Source organism: Ambystoma mexicanum, chromosome 9 (genome assembly GCF_040938575.1).
Source record: "Ambystoma mexicanum isolate Mex_15411 chromosome 9, UKY_AmexF1_1, whole genome shotgun sequence".
NCBI classification, from domain to species: Eukaryota; Metazoa; Chordata; class Amphibia; order Caudata; family Ambystomatidae; genus Ambystoma; species Ambystoma mexicanum.
The window spans coordinates 337,606,057-337,627,058 of record NC_090931.1 but is presented as its reverse complement, the minus strand read 5'-3'; the positions used below and the strand labels follow the sequence as shown (position 1 = coordinate 337,627,058).

Genomic DNA, 21,002 nt, shown 5'->3' with positions numbered 1-21,002 from the left:
CTCGAATATCAGTCTCCCTCCGTCGGGTTCACCCTGGCATTTATTCAAAGATTTTCCTGTTGCATTCACGTGTAGGTGGGGTGATGGCTTTTCACCCATGGGTCCTCCTCTGTCATGCTCATACCTTTCTTGACTGTTTGCCTTCCCTCTGTCGGTTCACTACAGCCTTTTCAACACAATCTCTTCTGTGACATTCACAAATCTTAATGTCTTTTTAAACAGTTCACTGTGGACATCCCTCTGCCGGGTTTACTCTTGTCAACACACTATTCATTGGGACTTCTGGCTTCGCCCACTTTTACCAGCATCCCTCCGTTGGGTTCACACTTGCCAACTTTGCCAATTTAAACTATTTCTCTAACAGTTCTTACGATGTGGGATTCACTTCCCTTAGCTTCACAATCATCTGCTGGTCAAAGACTTTCAACTGTGCAGGGGATTTTACTAGACCACTGTATGACCACTTTGACCCCTTTCTCACATTTCCCAAGGCCTTCTAGTAGCAGTAGTTTCAACAATAGGGCAGTCGCTGAGAGTTTCCTGAGTGAGCACCCACGTGTTGCCCGACTCCTCTGTAGCAGGTTTTCCCTTCTCATATTTACAGTTCTTTGCACTTTCTTCAATTAGCCGTTTGCTACTTCTGTTCAACACAGTTTGGTTTCTTATCGGCTCTCCCCTTGACTCACTGGCTGTGATGAACTGCTTGGCTTTGCTTGTCTCTCGAGTCAAGGTCGATACCACAGTGGCAAGTGTCTCTCCCTGGCTTGGTTATCAGAGGAGGAGGGCCCCATGTACCGTTGAGATCTGCTGCAACACACACTGCCTTTTGTTTGAGGTCTTAAGATTCCTTCCACTGAGGTTTCACGGGCCTTGGTCGGAAAGGGTAAGGTTGTTTCTCTCCTTGTCACCCTCTCGATTTGCGCTGTCTTTCTCCTCCTCTTGAACTGCCGTGCTGAGTTAGCTCTCTCGTCGTAGGGTCTGCCTGGCTCGTATTGTGCTCTCATGCTCCACCTATTATCCCTGTGGGGAAAGGAAAGGGCTGTCAGGTGTGTGTGATTCTGGTCAATTGACTGACTTTGCCTGACCCTTGGGTTGGTGCTTGTCAGGTAAACAATCTTCATGTTAGTCCGTTGTCTTTTGTGTCGTGAGAAAGTGTTAATGTGAGGAAAGGGGTGAGGGGTTAGAGTTTCCGAGTATCTCATGTGGCAAGATGGGGAAAAACTGTTATACAGAATTCTAGCCCTCGTACCAGGGTGAAACAAATGGGAATGATCGGGATTATTATTGTGAAATGAAATGTGGGGATTGTGGGAATGGTAGTGTTTAGTCAAAGTTGACAGGGTGTTCGGAAAAGAATGATCAATGTGACATGGAGAAGAATGATTGGGAGTATTCGGGTAGAAATCCAAGGGTTTGGGTTCCTAGGGGATTTATCAGATATAGAGGGATCATTGGATTTGGATAAGGGAGATTCTTTAGGTGGAAGGGAGGTTGATTTGGTGCAGCCTATAAAAGCCTCAATGAGCTTGTCTTCCTCGTCCTTTTCTCCAGTATAATACTGTGTTTCACCTGGGATATTTCCCTGAGCAAAACCTCTGGTTCCCCTACCCAGGTGATCTGTCCCCGCTTTTCTACCCCTAGAGTTGGGATAAGAAAGGACCAGTTCTTCCCTGGCCACCTAAATAAGGGATTCCCAGGATCTACTTGGTAGAATACCCTCAGGTTTCTCACAGCTTGGAAAGCCTGACTCAGGGATATGCTGCACATAGCCGTGTTGTGGACCTGGGGATGCCATACCTAGTTCAATGTAGTGCAGTCTGTGGGATCACTTTGCACACTATCTCTGTCTGAGTCAAGTGTTCAGAAATGACAAAACCATCAAATACAACCTCCCATAATAGCTGTGTCTCATCCTTGGGCTTATGTTCAATCGATGCTTCCACTCACTGCCACAATAAATACTGGTTCTGGCCAAGCTACTTATCATGTTAACAGACTGCAAAGAAATTTAGACTAGTTATTAATCTGTTTTCACTCTCTGTCAGCCGGCAATTAAGTAAACATGTTTGGTTTCCCTCTCGACTTTTACACCAGCAAAGTGTCTACAACGGATGGCAAAACAAATATGAACGATGTTTCATTGAGTAAGATGCAAAAAGGTATCAAACAAAATATAGAGGTGTGCTCTTAACATACATGTGAATAGATGCAGAATCAGAGGTGAGGGATTGGCATGGCTCATGGGTAGGAAGAACAGGAATAACAAACGTGGAGAGGGAAACGATGGTTACAGGATACCAAGAAAACACTGTGAACATGCAGGAAGTCAAGTTGTCCTTTAGTCTCATTCTTGTTGCAGTGCATAAACCAAATGCCCTCCCCATTCTCAAATGATTCCCTTGACAGTGCAGGATCCCTGCAAGGAAACTCCAAATCAAGAATCCCTCAATTTGTGGGGAATGCAAAGCACATCCCTAGTGATCAGTATTCAGATCCCCGGGGATAGGCTGTAGCAGTTCAAAGGAATTCCTTAGTAATGGCAACCACCATTGCTGATCTCCAGTGTACGTACATGCAAGTGTGGCAGAGAACAATACAGACTCACTGCATGCAACTGTGAAAGGCCAGGAACACGGTGTCTTTTCAGGTTTGCATGCCTTTCACCACTGCATGTAGTGTCTGAGGAGAAGCTAGTGGATTGATGTTAGGTAGAATTCTCAGAAATGTGTTAATTCCCTTCTACCTTAGAGACCTCTAACTCTTTTTGCTGGACTTTAGGACTTTTTATCTCTCATGTAATTTTAATGTGATTTATTCTCTGTGTTTCGTTTGACTTTGGAGTCTGACAAACTCCATAGGCATCATCTTTACATTGTGTCACACAGTGCCTTCAGTGCAGTGGCACAGGGAAGTCTCTTAGATTTCCCAAAGGTTTAAATACCTTCTCTTGGTGAAACTACTGTTTCCAAGAGCAGTGAAGTGAAATTGACTTTTCTTACATTTTGTAGCTTTCTAGACCCAGCACACAGTATCTTACCATAGGGTACTGGAGGGGTTACGTAGTATCCCCATTGTCTAGTTTCTCATGTAACATTTTTATGTTACTCTTTCTACAATTAATGGCTGGTGGCAGTGGTTTACTTTATACTACCATTGTGTGTTTTTACTGTGGGCTGCGTTCACAGCCACAGTAAGGCACCCGTGGGTGCCCATTTTGTCAAAATGGCCCCGGTCTTCTTTTTTCGCTATTTCTTGTTGGAAAGGTCCTTCTTGAGATTTACTCTGCGTGCCAAACCAGGTTTGGTCCCTTTGTTCATTTTGTCTTTGGAGGGATTCACGAGTGAAGCCCGCCTCTGACTCCAGTATGTTTGGCAGGGGCAAGAAGTGAGGGAGGTACCCGAAACTCCCTGTGCTTAATCCCCTTGGTTACAGGAATGCACCAAAAGGTGATTGGCCGGCTGGCTGTCCGGCAAGGACAGCCACCCTGCTGTGTGATTGACAGCTAGGCTGGAATGAATGGGAGAAACCTGCATAAAAGGTGAGGTTTTTTGGCTTGGAAGGCAGAGTCGACCACTGGACGAAGGAATCTGAAGAAGAAATTGGAAGAGACGCCTGCTGCAACTCCTGGGCCGTTGGTTTGTCCGGTGAAACCCTGCTGCTGTGCTGAAGCTCTGAATTTGCCTCGACTAGAGAAGCCCTGCAAGAACGACTTCTCGCTTTGAGTTGGTGGGACCAATCAACTCCAAAGTAAGCCTGTTTGGACATCCTCTCGAAGATGGTTGTATTTCCACTGCTGCTGCTTCTGGGACCGAAGAGCCAGGGAGAGGAACACACCAGATTGTGTGCGTGTGTGCGTTGCTTTTAAGTCAGACCCGAACGCTAGGAAGATCCTCCGGACTTCCCTGATGCTGGACTGACCAAGCCTGAGCCACCTCAACAGCGTGCTGGACCCCAGAAACAAGGAAAGTCTGAAGTGGTACCGAGAACCGCAGTGTTGCTATTTGCTGTCAGACGCGAGGAGCTGAAACAGTGAAGGACCGCTGAATTGAAGTTTGCCTATTGCTGCCGCTGACCTTCCCGTTGCAGAGCAGGAGTCCCCAGACGTCCTCCCTCTTGTCCCACGACTGAGGCTCAGGAACAACAGGTTCTGCAGAGCTGTGCAGGAACAAAAGCCAGCTGGAACCATTTCTTCTAACCAGAGGTACTGTAAAGTCTAAGAGACCTTACCTCTTGTTGTGCAGCCTTACTTGCTCTCAGTGGACACCTGTCTTGGTTACCTTGCAGAGTTGCTATAACTTTACCCCTCACAAGCCTCTCAGCTTGTGGCCCTTCAAGTGTTCTATTTTCTACAAACATTTTCAAAAACATTGTGCAAGACTTTTTACCTACTTGCAAAGAAGATCTTCAGCTCCCCTTGACATTGTTCAATTAACATTGGCTGTGCTGGCTCCCTGAGAGACTCCTCTTTACCTCTGACTTTGTGCTTTGGCCTTTCCCCCAGGAATGGGTTAATTTACTCTGCTTTGGAAGGTGTTTAAAAGTACTTACCTTTTTATGAATTATTTGTTAACCCTTGTTTTATTCCTCTATTCTATCTTTTACACCAAACTCAGTATTGCTCTAAATGTACCATTGATAAATCAATGTCCACAATGTCCTAGCAATTCAAGTCACCTGAGGGTGTGGGAAGTGTCTGTGTGCCATCCCCAATGGGTATCATCTGATTTAGAGAAACTAAGAGTGCATTTAGAAGTATATTTAAGTGTTAAATGTTGTTGCTCCCTTCCTGAAGAAGGCTTATATAACTGACTGTGAAATAAATTAATAATTGTTTTATCAAGGAACCGTGAGTATAAGTGTTTATTTGGATAACTGTGTGGTGAAACACTGTGTTACAACATTACTGCTCACATTGACTCCTCTTGAGATAAGCCTGGCTGCTCAGCCACACTACCAAACTGTGTAGTTCAGACTTATACCAAAGGTTGGGTCCCTATTGCCAGGAGGTCAGGGTTATTGTAGTGCACCCAAAGGGTATTGCATACAATCTTGCCAAACAATTGTTCTCCACACTCAAAAGTATTAGCATTGGTTTTGTTTTCTTGGATTCTCCAATGAGGCCCTTTCTGTCGTGGCTATACCATAAGCATTAATCACCTGTGTATGTCTTTGACATCATCTATATAAACCTGCAATAGATCTCAAACCCCAAAGTTCTTTTGCAAATTTTGAAGAGACAATTCCAAAACAAAATTTAAAAAAGCAATTATAACCTGACTGACCATTGGAGTCCTCCAACTCTGAGACATTCCGATGTCCCTCACATGCAGCATTGGGAAAGCAATTGTTGAACTCAGGTGAATGTCACAAGTTACACCTTGGGCCAGCATCAATCATGCCCACGTGTTATGCTGCACCAGTGCATCGTTTTGGGATTTAAGTGATGTCCCTTGAGAGGTGAAAACAGTTCTGAAGTCCCAGCCTAAATCTGTAGAGGAAATGTGATTCACTAGAAAGGATATTTGAAGTGATTTTGGGAGCTTGAGGGGCATGAAGTGAGAAACCAAGGCTGTACAGTTTGGGAAATGAACATGGCAAGTTAATGAATGCCTCAAATCCTGACTGGCAAGGTGTAGCTCAGCAAAGCAAATTCAAAATTCAGCGCAACCTATATGCAGTCCGTTTTAGAGGGTATCAGGTGATAAAATGGCGACAAAAATGTAACTGGTAAAGAAATGTGTTGCCGTGGTTTGACCCTGTAGAGGTGTATCCCATTATACCATTGAAGGGTATCGGGGGTTGTGGGGGTGTCCCCCGCTCCTCTTAAATGGTATAATGGGTCTGGGGGTGTCCCTCCGCATCCTTTACATGATTGTGGTGGAAAAAGCATAGCATTTTTACCACAATATTTTGTAAACACAGCCATTTTTGCTGCGATTTTAAGATATGGAACCGTTTTAGAGTGCATTCTTATGGAGTGATGGTGTAGGTGCTAAGAGTTTAACACTTTGAATTTGCTGTACATAAGCATAGGTTTACAATGACTTTCAAACAAATACAGAACACATTCAAGATTCCGAGTTTTGAACAACAAATGCAACAAATACATATATAAAGAATCGGCAACATTATAAAGTAAAAAGTGTAATGTAGAGTTCCCTATTTAACGTATTCTACATTTCTGGTCTGGAACACTGTTCAGGATGCTGAAAGAGATCTCTGACCTGTATTTGGAAAGGCGACTTCATGAGGTATCTTGCTTCCCGCAAAAGTAGGAGGAGGTCTGCGTTCAGGTTAAGCTCAATTTCACGGAAAAAGTCATCACATTCTTCCTTTGCCTCATCAGTGGCCTGCAACAAGAGAACAATAGTGACACAGCAAAGGATGCGCCTGGTAACACTTCCTTCCAGCACTGCATGCAACGTCACCCGGCCTAAACCAATGGAAATAGTGGGCTTACTCAGAATTCATTACGATGGGAGGTTTCAGTACTTAATGTAGGTAGAAGGAACATGAAATAGCTTGCTTATTAAGCATTACAGCTATTCCCCACGGGCAATATGGGCAGGTATGTGCCTGGAAGCCTGACTTAGGAACCCAAACCAAAGAGGGAAGGCCTCAAATGCTACTAGCAGCTGGCCGTGGGGCTGGGTGATAGGCCTCGCAACAGATTTTGTCAGAAAACTTACTCTGAGATGGCATTAACCAACGGACCTTTGGTGGCCTTGGGGAAATAGTCTTTCCACTGTTTTGATGTCAGCAAGGAAGAAGAGATGCCTAGTAAGAGGTCGGCAGAGGGTGTGAGCGAGCAGAGCCGATGACAGAAGGGTTGTTTCTGGTTGGTTCTCAGGAGTCCTACGTCATAATTCAGGTGTTCATTTAGCAATAAGGTGGTCGGCGTTACTCCCTGTAAAGGTCTAGGGGTTAAGTTACAGGGCCAAGCGATTTGTACATTTCACCAGTTCCAATGAAAAATCTGGTCCCAGAAGAAAGGAAGCACCTCAGTGGTGGCTCTGCATTACTCATTAATTAAACTGGAGCATTATTTTGAAGAAAGGTATAGGGGGATTTCAGGAACTTTGCGTCGCTGGCCATTGCAGCCCCGCTGCAAGAACAGCAGTCAGATAATCTACCAAGTGAGTGATCTGAATTACACTCACAGACAGGACGCACACTGCTGGATAGGTACCTCCTCTAATTGAAATTGGAGACCCTAGAACTGGACGTGGGGGATAGGAGAGGGAGAGAAAGGGAGAGAAAGAGAGAGAGAGAGAGAGAGAGAGAGAGAGAGAGAGAGAGAGAGAGAGAGAGAGAGAGAGAGAGAGAGAGAGAGAGAGAGAGAGAGAGAGAGAGACCATCCCCAGCTTGCGTGCCACATATCTCAGTATTTTGCCCTCCAGGGTTCCTTTTTTGCTGCAGGTATCGCAGATCTCACACCTAGTCCTTATCCTCCTTCAGTTATACAAATTGTATAAGCCTGAGTCATTTCTCGCTGTGCAAGTACACTGCGCATTATGCACATAACACTAGCACAGACATTGACTAGGCCAACTATGGTGTCACAGTAGCTCACTAAGAATTTGTGCAATCAGCTACCAGGGAAAGGGGCGAGTGTTCTTGTATATTTCACACTGAGCTATTGGATCTTGGCACTAGATGCATCAGGTGTGGTTAAAGTACGAATGGGAGAGGACTGGACGGTGGACTGCAGTGTAAGCTTCTAACAGTTATGTTGTTTGGGACTATGTTTATTGTATAGAAAGCATTTTGAATTTCGATGACGAATATTGACATAAATAAGTGGTAGGGCTTGAAATAGACATATAATAGAGGAAACCAATAAATATCTGTACAACTATCTTCGTAGGGAGGCACTGTGAAAGGACACACACTAACTCTTCTGACCTCGTGTGTGGTCCCAGAGAAATCAAACTACCCCAGTGAAGTGGAAACCTGTTAATCCTATGATGAACATTTCAGCAGTTGGTTGGGGCAGAATAGCAAGTAAAAGACCTAACCACACAGCACCCATCTAAGAAAAACAAAGTAAATATGTATAAGCCTTCCCAATCCAATACATTCCCTAGATTGGGAAATAAGATTAAGCATTTCCCAAAATACTAAAATTGTTTTCTTTAGTCAAGAAAATCCACAAAAACGCTTGAGTGAAATGACCACCCCAATTACTCACCCCAGGCTGTGCTTGTCACACCAGAATTTTGGTCTCCTACACCTCTGTATACGAGTAACATTTCACATGCCTTTCACAATAATGCGATAAATGGCCACCACTCAAGAGGCCCTGAGGACCTCTAATAAAGGTGAAGGTCTAACTCTATTAGAATATGCCAGTGGGTGGAGCAAACTCCCGGTGCTACCTTAAGTGTAGAAAGGCTTAAATAAATTGCTGCCTTTGCCGCATGGATTAGCTAAGCAAAAATAATGTGAAATTAAGTGATTAGTAAATGAAAAAAACGAACTTGAGAAAAACTCTGAAAACTGAAAATATATTGGTTTATAAAAACGAAACAACGAAATATTTGCATGGGGGCAAAAGGGGATTAGGTGGATGTGAATTAATGGGAAGTGGGAGCCTATGAAGTTGGGGGAACCTTCCAGTAAAACACCAGGGAAAGGAGTAGTACAAACACAATGACCTTTATGGTGACTAGGGTACTTTTCATCCGTGATGCTCTCCTTCACAACCTACATATTGTGCAGTCCTATGACGCCTGTCTGGTAATCGTGCCTAGGCCACAGAGCCATCTACAGCACATGCAGGTGAAAAGAAGAGGTCTAGTGTTGGAGTCTATGATGAAATTCATCCCCAACTACTGACCTTCAGATATAGGTCATGGGTTATACAAGCTCACAGAGGGTGGTGCAAATGTCGATTGATAACGGGCAGGGGGCAGCTCCCCTTGCGCATGGGCTTTCTGTGGGACATTGAGTTAGAGTTACTGAACGCCATGATGGTGATGACTCCAGCAAGCAAATGTGTAGGCCTGGAGGATAACTGTGTCAGAAGATCCGAAAGTGGCTATCCCTGAAATGCCAGCACTAGATGCAGGTAGCTCAGTAAGTTGGGAAAGAGAATATTTTCTTATCACTAATCACAGGTAGTGTGTTCTCACATTGTATGCAGTGGGTATCTTGAGATTATTTGAGAAGCAGAAGTTATTTAGTCATTTTCTAATTGGCCGCAAGGTTTTGTTATATCACACGACTAGGAGATGTGGACAGCAGGCTTTATCAGCAGAACGGGTCTCAATTCAAAGCATTTTGATAGATCAAACAGTGAAGTACATGTTTTAATTAAGCAATAATGATGAGTTTGGTAGGACTTGCCGGGAGGTAAAGGCACACTGATCAATTAATAGGCCTGAGCAATGGGCTTCAAATCAATCATTATTGCTATTAGCACCCTGGTTTAACATCTGGCATATAATGGATCTTTTTATGGGCCACATCAAGCGCACGGCCTGCATTGTCGTACAGATCAAACACAAAGATACAGTTAGGTGGCCTCCTTGGAAATAGCAGTTGGGGCTTTTCATGGAGGTTGTGGAGGTGCACACAACTGACTGGACACAGAAGGTGTAGTAACCCTATCCTTATTTCTGGTTCACAGAACCCCAAAGGTTCCATACAAGCGTACATTCTTTCTAACGAACAGTTCTCTGATAAAAAAAAAAGTCTCACCCCAGCGTTCCACGGCTCCTGATTAACCTCAAGAGAGCTTTCCAGGGACCCGTTATCATGGTTATCTCACAATGGAGGGATCAGCACCGCCAACACTTCAAGTGGCCCACCTCTGCATTGTCTCCACCAAACATACATATTAGTCTGGTTTCTGGAAAGGTAGGAGCCAGGAGTTCCTACTATTAATCTTGACTTTCCCAGCATTTCCTGACATTCAGGGTTTCCTCCCAGAACGTCTTTTCCCCTATCCTCCTCTCCACTCCTGCTCTGGTCTAGCTGCCAGCAGCTCATACCTCTACCTGCCTTTTGGGCCTGGCTCGGACTGACCGGGTCCACTGGAACCTCCCTCCACTTACTGTCTTCACCACCTCTTCTTATGATAACGACCTCCACCAACGTCTCTTCTAATTCTTCTATCACCTTCTTCTGACTTTTACAACCATGTGCCATCATAACTCGCTCCACCAACCTCTCGTCTCCTGATGTTATGACCTCTTCCAAACTGTGCCTACCTGCTCCTACTTTAACCACCTCCTCCAATCTCTCTCCTCCTCTTGATATTACTGTCTCCTCCAAGCAGTCACCACATCCTCTTTCTATAACCACCTCCTCCTGAATCCCTTCCCCATCTCAACTCAAAGCCTTCATTCCTCCAATCTTCATGTGTAGTGCAGTATCCTGGTTTTCTCCTTTCCCCATTCTCAAACCTTCATCAAACATTTGTCTCCTGCTGCTGCAAGTAACACTGACAAACTGAACTGCCTAGATTATATAGGGCAGTATCCCCTGCCTCAGGGAAAGTGTTTTCTGCAGTGGCTGCACCTTTGCTGTGAGAGTTGGGCTGGACTGGGATTGGGCCATGTGTCTGGAGTCATGTAGGCTGATAGGGGCCCAGCCTAGCCTATATCTACCCATGTGATATCTTGGATTTCATGAGTATTTATGGAGAGCTACCCGTGTAATGAGACAGCCTGTAGGCTGTGTTAAGTGTAAACTAGTGAGGTCAGGGATGATGCCACAGCTATGCATTTGGCCCCCATAAGGTTTGTAGACATTTGGTCGGTTTGCAGATTTCATGGACTTTGTAAGCGGGTCCACAGACCAGATCAGATCTGCGGATACCCTGGATGGATCCAAAGATCCAGATAGGGCCATGGAAATAAAAGGACCCATACAAATTAGATCTCTGGTCCCCAGGGCTCATGGGGGTACCCATCTGAGTGCAGTGGGGAAGGTGTCTGACCTGAGGTTTCTAAAGTAGGTTCCCAGGAGAGAAAGGGAGTGACCTGGGGTTCCTCCCACTTCCCCCAGACTCCATGGCCCATCATCCACTGGCTCAAAGAGGTACCCAGCCTCTCAGTTTCACTCCTAGACACCTACTTCATTAGGTAGAGACTTTGTTACAGGATTCAGCAGAGGCCCCCTTTCAATTTCCCTTGCAAGCTGTGAACAGAGAGGAGAGAACCATTGCAGCGAACAGTTAAGAGTGGTTTGGCTAAAAGGGGGGGGGACCATGTTGTAGGGGACAGCAGTGGGCAGTGGCGCTGATGGCAGGAGGGAAACAAACAGAAGGCCCAATCAGCACACAGCTTGTTTGGAATGTGGGCTTATACTGCGCAATATATCCTTTGGTTTCTGAGCACTTTCATTCACTCCTACCCCAGCGCTAATAGTTAACCAAAACTGTTGGCTATGAACGATAATCAGAAAGTAACGATAACCTGTCACTCTGATTACCGTAATTAGCCTAATGCTGATTACTGATAAACCAGTGACTAATTAATGCTATAATATATATATAGGAGGACATTTTCTGGTGGCGAAACTTGAATTCCACAAATTTGATATGCTTAATAGCAATGTATAATGTGTGGTTAGAGATTGAGAGACTATTGGGTATCTCCATCTGAGCCATGTATAATGCTCTGAATTATCTTTGTGCATAGCTAGAGGTATAGGGAACGAGATGTTGACTAAATATTTATGGATGTTGAGATGAGAATGTTTTAGAGTAGATTTTAATTAATGAATGTATTGAATTTTTAGGTATTTTGATATGGTTTTTAGTAAGGTTTATGAGTATTATGAATATGTAATCTTGATTTTTCATTTTTGTTATTGGAATATACATATATATTTATGTTTTTATGTGAAAAGTTTATTTATAAACTGTAACACTAATAATAAATAAATTAATGCTATTCAGTGAAATTGCGGCAGGATATGTGTGTATATTGTGGTCCCCATTTCATTGAAATGAATGACCTACTGGTTTCTATTGTGTTAGTTACCTCTTAGGGTCTAACTGTGTTGTATTCCTTACTTACAAGTAAAGGAAGCTTTATGGAGTCGCTCAGTTCTTCCTTTGCAGCCTCAAGCCATGATGTAACAAGTGCATCCTCGTACCTAAAAAGAAATTATGTATTTATTGTATGAAACGCTTCCAAAAAACAATGCATGCACAGTGTGAACTGAGATATTTCTGCCACACTATCATACCAGGTTAACCTATACAAATGTTGACATTCACCACTGCAAAGGAGAAGGGCAAGCAATTTAACCTTAACCAGTGGTGGTTGGTGATTTTTCAAATTGGAGGGGTAAAAGTATTTGCCCTGAACTGGCCTCACTGAGGGAGCAAATTCAGCAAGCCCAAACCATGTGTCTGGCGTGTGCAGGGTCTCTCTTTGAGAATATCTTTCAAATGATAGGTTCAAGTGATGCATTTCACCCCCACACACATCAGAAAAACTATTGGCTAAACAAGTCATATGATTTACAATCCGCCTGTAGGAGGACATGTGAAAAAAACAAATAGATGCCAGGTCCCCAACAGGACACAGGCGTTTTTTGAATTACATTTTTTGCTGACTTTGTCCCAAGGAAAACCATGAGCCATATGTCAACTATTTAGCCCAGCATAACCCTGTAAACTACATTTTTCATGCTGTCAGTGCCTAACAATATATGCCTATCTTTTTAATATAAGGCATTTGAAAATGTCAGACTACTCTGTGCTCTAGAAATCATACAGTGAAACAAAGTCACAATGAAAAACATCGGGCAGCCGTCTCAGACTAAAAAACACATTACCTAAGCCGTGTCGCCATCAATGATCAAATCGTCATGCTACACAGAGTTAAGAACTTACAGTCTCATCCCATGATGGATACTTCAGTTCAAGGCCACATTCTGTACAGATTTGGATACTGCAACACACTCCTCACAGGACCAGCTAAGACAAATCTAATGACATTTATAGACAAAAGGGCCTCATTATGAGTTTGCCGGTCCGGATACAATGGTATCGGTAAGCTTGCCGGTACCATTGTATACGGACCGGCAAACTCCGGGTTGTGCTCGCGGGTACCTTTCATTCCGCCAGTCTGACCTGGCGGAATAAAAGGCACCCACGAGCACAGCATACCTGTAGCACAGGCACCTTAAGGATTGCTGCCGGTGCTACAGGCATCCTCATTCCCATTCAGTCCCATGGGGCTCAAATGGGAATGGGGATCACCCGATTCCGGCACCCGTGAAAGGGCAATTATCGGGTCTGGTGGAGCCAGAATACCCCGGTAATTGCCTATTCGCGGGTGCCATATTTTTTCCCAAGTTTGGAGGTAGCCTGCCTGTATTACAGGCATAGCTACCTCCAAACTTGTGATGTGGCCCAATGGGCCTCATTACAAGGTTGGCGGTGTGGGAAAATTCTGTTACCGCCACTTTTCCTGCACTGCCAAACTACAAGTTTGGTGGTGGGGTGGCCGGATTTACCTGCAGCTCGGAGCTGCCAGTAATTCCGGCACCCCACCATCCGAAAATTCCAGTATTACCGACACCGATAATACAGGCGCCAGTAATACCGGCAATTCCCCCATGGAGTGGAATGGGGAATTACATACAGTTAGCAGCGCTTGTAATCTGCCGGTAATTCTGGAAGATCAAGTGCAGGTAATACCGTTTGGTGATATCCCACCGGATTTACCAGCGGGATACCAACAAACTAATAAGTGGGCCCAATGTGATGGATTTCCATCTACTTAGAGGAATCCACCACATTTTTCAAAATGTTAGCTACTCTAGTAAACAGATTATTTATTTATTTATTTTAATTCCTATAACGCGACGCATTCCCATAGGCCTCAGGGTGCAGAAAAAACAAAGACATAGACAGGACAACAAGAGACAGACAAGCAGGATCAGAAAGGGGTCATAAGGATCACTCCATGTTACAAAAAGGTAAGTTGTTTATGGCTTTTTTAAATAGGAGGTTGTTTTGATTTGTCCTAGCCCTGCCGGCAGAGCATTCCAAAGTAGAGGGCCCTGAATGTCAAGCGTGGTGGCTCCAAATTTTGCGGTCTTAAATCTGGGGGAAGCAAGGACTGTGGCAGAGGATGAACGAGATTTCTTCCATTGCTCTTGATGTTAATACGTTCAGACAAGTAGATGGGACTGCTGAAAGAGAGGCATTTATGTGTCGTAGTGAGCATTTTATGTGTTATGCGATGTTTGACTGGTAGCCAATGAAGCTTCTTCCTGAAGATGGAGATATGGGAGCTACGAGATTGAGTGAAGATGGTTCGCATGGCATTGTTCTGGGCCACTAAGGATTGGATATTTGCGGCAGTAGTACCAGACAATAGGCTATTGCAATAGTACAGTCTGGAGTTTATCAACGCCGTGGATAGAAAAGCACAGTTTTCGGCTATTAGAAATGGACAGATGTAATTGATTCGCTTATTGATCAGTCCGCAGCTAGACCTGATGTAAGAGACATGCGGCTTCATGGATAATTCGTCGTCTAAGACAACTCCCAGAGTTTTTACCTTCCTCTGGACTGTAATGATGTTGCCTGCACTAAGGAAGTTTGAGTAATCAGTATCTAGTTTGCTCTGGGTTTTCTTGGAGGATACTATCATTAGTTTGGTTATATTGTTGTTTAATGCTAGAGAGTTACAAGCCATCCAGTCCTGGATGGCTTTATAGATGTTATTGATGGCCTCAACATCATTTCTGTACTGACCACTAAGCTGTGTGACCACCTGTGTGTCATCTGCGTAGATTCTGCCATGAAAGTTAGATATGCTAAACAGTCTCACTTTCAGCCAGCGCACTGTTTTATAAACTGATGCTGGTGGGTTTGTACCCATATGGGCCTGCCAGTCATTGGGACTAAAATTGAACTCGCCAGCATCCACACATTAAACATCCCCTATATACTTGTTGCTGGGCATGAGTACAAGGCATGAAAGCAGAATGTGTAGCTGTAATGAGGCTTCACTTTTAGAAAATGACCAGGGGATTTTGTTCATTAAAAGTGTAAACACGGCGTTGGTTGCCAAATCTGCTACAAAAGTAGTAGAAGTCCACAATTTGGAGGGAACATTCAAACAAAATCCAAGTTTTGATAATGTTTATTGTACTAACTGAAAATATTATGCTGAGATTGTAGATACATAAGCTTTCGAAATTTCAGAGGTATCTTTTACATAGATAGCAAATAACAAGAAATTGTCAAAGATGTTCTTCCAAGATTTTCTTACTAGCATTTACAGAACCAAAGATGGTATAATTTTTCCATTGGCCTTTTTTGCAATAACATAGAATAGCTTGTAATGTAAAAAAGCAGCTATAAAATTACATATCTGTATGCTCCCAAGGTATGTTTGCAGTTTGGGAAAAAGGAATATATAGCCTTATCTAGATTGACATGGTGGCTTGTTGATATTGATATTTTATTTATATCGTGCTCGTACACACGTGCTTCAGAGCGCGACGAGACGAGGGAGAACAAAACAGCGATCTTACTAGGCCCAGTGACATTGAGAACGGGCAAGTGCATGGGAGAAGGGAAAGGGGGAAAGTGCATGGAATGGGGAGAGGTGAAAAGTGCGAAGCAAAGGAAAAACAGATAAATAATTAAAAAAAAATAATAAAAGGCCACAAACAGTGGTAGTGCAGCCAGCAAGTGGCAAGTGCAGGATTTAAATTAACACACAGGGTATGTCTGATAAGTGCATAAAAAAAGGGGGGACTGTATGGTTACAGATACAGAACCCAGTGCCAGGGGTGGCCTGGAGGCAGTGCGGGTGGGTGGCAGGGTGAACAGGTACCTGGGCCCGGAAGAACAGAGGGTAGGCTGATGCACAGTGCTGAGAGACCCAACAGCAGGGAGAGGAGGGGCGAAGGCAGAAGCAAAGAGGAAGGTCTTGAGATGCTTCAGGAACCGGAGCTGGTTCTCCTCAAGTTTCAGAGTGGCAGGGAGACTGTTCCAGAAGGAGGCCCCAGCCAAAGACAGAGATCTACCCCCAGCTCGTTTCTTTGACAAACAACTGACCCTAAGGGAGTAAGAGGTAGAGGAGCGAAGAGCTCGAGAGGGGAGGTATTTACGGAGGGACAGATCAAGGTATTTTGGACCCAGGCCCCAGAAAGCCTTGTGGACAATGCAGAGGGTTTTGAATTTAATCCTTGCATCCACTGGGATCCAGTGGAGAGATTTCAGGGCAGGAGAGATACGATCCCAGGGCTTGAGGCCAAGGACAAGTCTCGCAGTCCTGTTCTGGATGAGTTGCAAAGAGTGTAGAGTAGAGGCAGGTAGATTTAGAAAGAGGCTGTTACAATAGTCCAACCTAGAGAGAACCAGGGCTTAGGAGACAGTAAGCTTCTGAGAGGAAAGGCAGAGTACCTCTGAGGAGGTTCAGTAGGAAGTTTGACTTTTTAGAGACATCAGAGATGTGGGAAGAGAAGGAGAGTGTGGAATCTAAGATTACCCTGAGGTTCTTGGCCTCTCAGGTGGGGGTAGGAGGAGGGCCAAGGGAGGCCGGCCACAGAGTGAGGGGAAAAGAGGGTGAAGGAGTACCTTTGAGAAGGATCTCTGTCTTGCTGGAATTCAGGCAAAGATCGTTGGCGGCACACCAGTCCCGAATGGCAGTTAGGCAATCAGAAATGAAAGAAGGAGAGGAGGTGGCCGAGGGAAGCCTGAAAATTAGTTGAGTGTCATCAGCATAGCACTGGAAATTGGAGCAGAAAATGGCAATGCTGTGAGCAAGAGTTGCCAGGTATTGGTTGAAAAGCCAGGGCTAGAGGTTAGAGCCCGGGGGACGCCACAGGTAGAAAGGGAGATAGAGGATAGGAAGGATTCCATTTGGACCTGGGAGGGTCGATCAGAGAGGAGAGAGGTCAGCCAGACCAGAGCCTAATCGGTGATACCCAGGTTGTCACGGAGACGGTTGAGCAGGATGGTATGGTTGACCGCGTCAAAGGCAGAAGAGAGATCAAGTAGGATGAGGACAGAGGGATTGGTAGAGTCAAGGTTGAAGAGCAGATATTCACGGATGTTCAGGAGAGCAGTTTCCTTGCTTCTGGAAGCTCTAAAGCCGGGCAGATGGTTGTGGAGACAGCCAACAGAATCAGAATGAAGGTTAAGCTGAGAGATGGCCAGCTTTTCCAGGAGTCGGCCCAGAAAAAGAGTAATGGAAATTTGGCGATAGTTAGATGCAAAAGAAGGATCGACTGTGGGTTTCTTGAGAAGAGGATGCACAAGAGAGTGCTTCAGAGGGGATGGGAAGGCTCCAGACCCAACGCAGAGGTTGCAGAAATCGGCAAGGGCCGGGGCGAGGGTATCAATGTGGTCCTTGATGGTTTTAGAGAAACAAGGATAAACCGGTTTTGACAAGGCTATCATAGATCGGACATGTCTAGCGATCTAGTCAGAGAAAAAGAGGTAAGGATGAGAAAGAGGGTGGAGGGTTAGCTGAAGGAGGGTCAGCGTGCACAGAAGGAGTGGGGGAGGAGGAGGAGGAAGAGCAGGATGGGAGGAGGGGGTGGACAAGATAACCTGGGTTTTTAAGATAAAGTGAGAGGCAAGGGCATTGCAAAGTGACTGGGAGCTGACAGGAGGGGTAGAAACTGCAGCAGGGTTGGCCAGCTCCTTGCAGATTTTAAAGAGTTTGGCCGAGTTGTTAGATGCCTCAGAGATACAGGCTTGAATGTGGGCTCTCTTCTTGGTGAGGACAGAGTCGGTATAGCCTTTGGAGAAGGCAATCATCCAGTTTGTCAGAGGATGAACAAAAAGCCCTCCATTTCCTCTCAGCCGCCCTACACTTACGTTTAAGTGTAGCTAGGTCAGAGTCATACCAGGAATTACACTTTGCTTTGGACTTCAGATGGATCCTCATGACAGGGGCAATAACGGTTTATAGTCATAAAACCGAAAACAAAAATCCCGAATACAATAATCTCGAATCCAAAATCTCGAAAAAAAAAAAGTCGAATTTTTTTTTAATGACGTTTTTTGTTCGAAATGGGGGGGTTCCCCCCCAACCCCCTTTTTTTCTATTTTTTTTTTATTTTAACCCATTTTATTTACTTACCTGACCCCAAAAAAGCATATAATTAAATAAATAAAAAATTCGACTTTTTTTTTTCGGGATTTTGGATTCGAGATTATTGTATTTCGAGATTTTTTTTCGGTCTTTTGACCGACCACCGGCAATAACATCAAGAATATCAGAAATAGAATAGTAGATCAGAGACAGGGCTGTGTCAGGATGTGAGTCAGCCAGACGTGGAGGGGGAGAGAAGGTGGCGGCAAAAGCCTCAACTGACACACGCTTCATGGGACAGATGTCCGAGAAGGTAGATGGCAGTGTTGGGGTAGGCTTGGGGAGGAAGAGAGGGAGAGATGAGAGGAGAGGAGGGAGTGATTGCTCCAGAATAGAGGAGTGGTCAGAGGTGAGGACAGAGATTCGGTATAGCCTTTAGAGAAGGCAGCAGGCCAGTTTGTTAGAGGATGAACAAGAAGCCCACCATTTCCTCTCATACGAGGGTGAGGTCAGAGGAAATCTAGACATTGAGTGTGTGTCCTGCAGAGTGAGTCAGGCCAGAGGGGAGGATAGAAAGGGAGAGGCAGTTGCAGAGGTCACGGAACAGTACAGAGGAGGAACAAGGAGAGTCTAGATGGATATTGAGGTCACCAAGGATGAGGAGTTCTGTGGTAGAAGCAAGGAGGGAAGAGGAGAGGTCAGCCCACTTAGAGAAAAATGAGGTGATTTGAACAGAAGGCCGGTAGATAGTAGCCATGGTAAGAGCTTGGGTAGGAGAGAGAGAGCCTGCAAACAAGGCATTCAAAAGAGGAGTAGGTCTGAGTGGGAATGATAGAGGCAGAAATCCAGTCTGGATAGATCAGGGCTACACCCCCACCGGACCGGGAGGATCTGGATGAGGAGAGGATCTTGTAGCCATCAGGGAGGAGAGTGTCAAAGCTTGTGACAGAGCTGGCCATGAACCATGTCTCAGTGAGACCAAGAACATCAAGGTCAAGTTCTTCAAGGAGGTGGCAGATGTCAGAGGAGTATTTGACAGTAGAGCGAGAGTTGAGAGTGGCAAGACGAAGAAGGCTGCCAGCCTTAAAGACCCCTGGGGAGGGGTACATATCAGAGGTACGCCCTGCGGAGGAGAAAGGGCCCTAGGTGGTGCATAGGAGGAGGAGAGAGAGGGCAAGGTTGCCAAAGGGGGAGAGGAGGGGACAGCAGGAGATGAAAGAAAATTGATGAAGTGAGGGAAGCGCCTATCAAAGAGGAGGAGATTGGCCTGAGGGCCTTGGATCATGAAGGTGCCATTGAAGTAGAGATTAATGATGACTTTAGAGGAGTTGAAGGAAGCCATGAGAACTTCCCAGCGAGTGCCACCATTAATGGGAGAGGAGGAAACAAGACAGAGCCCAGAGATCATATGAAGGGTCCATAGATCTGGCGAGGGTACGACAAAGAGGATGTCAGTCAGGGTCTGTCTGGAGGAAGCGTTAGAATGGGTGTCAGCGATAGGAAGTCCAAGGTTGGAGGCCAAGATATCCTTCTTGAAATTCTTCCTACCAGACTTAGTGAGAAGGGAAGGATAGTCAATGGAAAAGACAGGAGAAACAGAGAGTGCCATGGGAGTGGTAGCGAGGAAAGGAGGGAGAAGCAGGGGCGGGCGGCTAATCCAGGTAGGTGTGGAACAAAAAGAGAGCAGTGAAGTCACTGGGCCGGCAAGTTACAGAGATGCAACAGTTACAAGCAAAGTACAGAGAAGTTAGCAGTGGACAGCAAAGTTTGACTTTCAGGCCAAAAACAAAAACAGCAAAATTAGACTTTCAAAGCAAAAGCAAAAATAGCAAAATTCAACTTTCAAACCAAAAGCAAAAACTGCTAAATTTGACTTTCAAACCAATAGCAAAAACAGCAAAATTCATTCGACTTTCAAACCAAAAGCAAAAACAGAAAAATTAGACTTTCACACCAAAAGCAAAAACAGCAAAATTCGACTTTCAAACTAAAAGCAAAAATCGACTTTCAAACCGAAAGCAAAAACAGCAAATTTGACTTTGAAGCCAAAAGCAAAAACAGCAAAATTCGACTTTGAAACCAAAAGCAAAAACAGCAAAATTCGACTTTGAAACCAAAAGCAAAAACAGCAAAATGTGACTTTCCAACTGGGTTCAGATGATAGCCAAGTGATTTAAGAAGCAATGCAATTCAGAATGTAAACATGGGAGAAACAAGCAGAAAGAGGAGCGAAAGTCAAAGGTGGTAGGAGTGAATCCAGAAGGGAGGAACTAACCCATAATTAAGGAAGTGACGAAGTCCATGCAGTCTGGATTTCTTAGAAGAGTGAGGTGGCAGCATCAATGTAGTTAAGGTGCTCTGGATGCAGAGAGGACCCCAAGTAGCGTTCAGGGAGCAGATAGGGGCCTTCGTCGTGGGCCTTAGTTGGTGTGCTATGCTGATTGGGCTATCAATGCAAAGCCAGCCAATGAGGGGAGGGAGTGCAGGCCAGGCAAGGAGCCTTATCCCAGCAAGAACATTTCGGCTATCTTGGAAGGGCCGAAAAGCAGTGTAGCCCAGATTGTACAACAAAGGCTGGGTCACCAAAAGCAACAATTACTGTGCAAAGTTTGGAATAAAATGCTCTTCAAGCTATTTAAACAGCCCGCCAGCACCACAAAACAAATTTAGGAGCAAAGATGAAAAACACACAACAGGCATGATGCGCACAGCAGAACTGCAGTGCTTACACCAGAGAAGCTGTATGTTGAGAAACACAGTCATATCAGTCAAAAGGATTTGGTGTCATTTTATGATCAGCTTGGTTTCTATTGACCTTCCTGGTCAAGGGCCTCTTGTGTATTCACTGTCTTGGATTTAGTTTTGCCCAAAAAAGCATTTTCGGTGGGTCCCAGCAAAAGCATTTTGGCTTCCCTTGGAAAGGGCTGTCACCTCCCAGGAAGGTGGGAACTGACCCCAGGTTATCGAAAGGTC

General features: G+C 44.9%; 1 protein-coding gene across 1 annotated transcript in view; it reads right to left on the bottom strand.

Moving 5' to 3' along the window:
• The window catches only part of LOC138487325 (uncharacterized), a 2,513,852-nt gene that overhangs the window by 2,127,036 nt on the left and 365,814 nt on the right, over positions 1 to 21,002 (bottom strand). Inside the window, exons 15-16 of the mRNA XM_069613924.1 lie at positions 12,030 to 12,108; positions 6,225 to 6,350 (exon numbers count right to left, since the gene is read on the bottom strand). Of these exons, the coding sequence (XP_069470025.1) occupies positions 6,225 to 6,350; positions 12,030 to 12,108 (205 nt within the window). The remainder of the gene's footprint in view (positions 1 to 6,224; positions 6,351 to 12,029; positions 12,109 to 21,002) is intronic.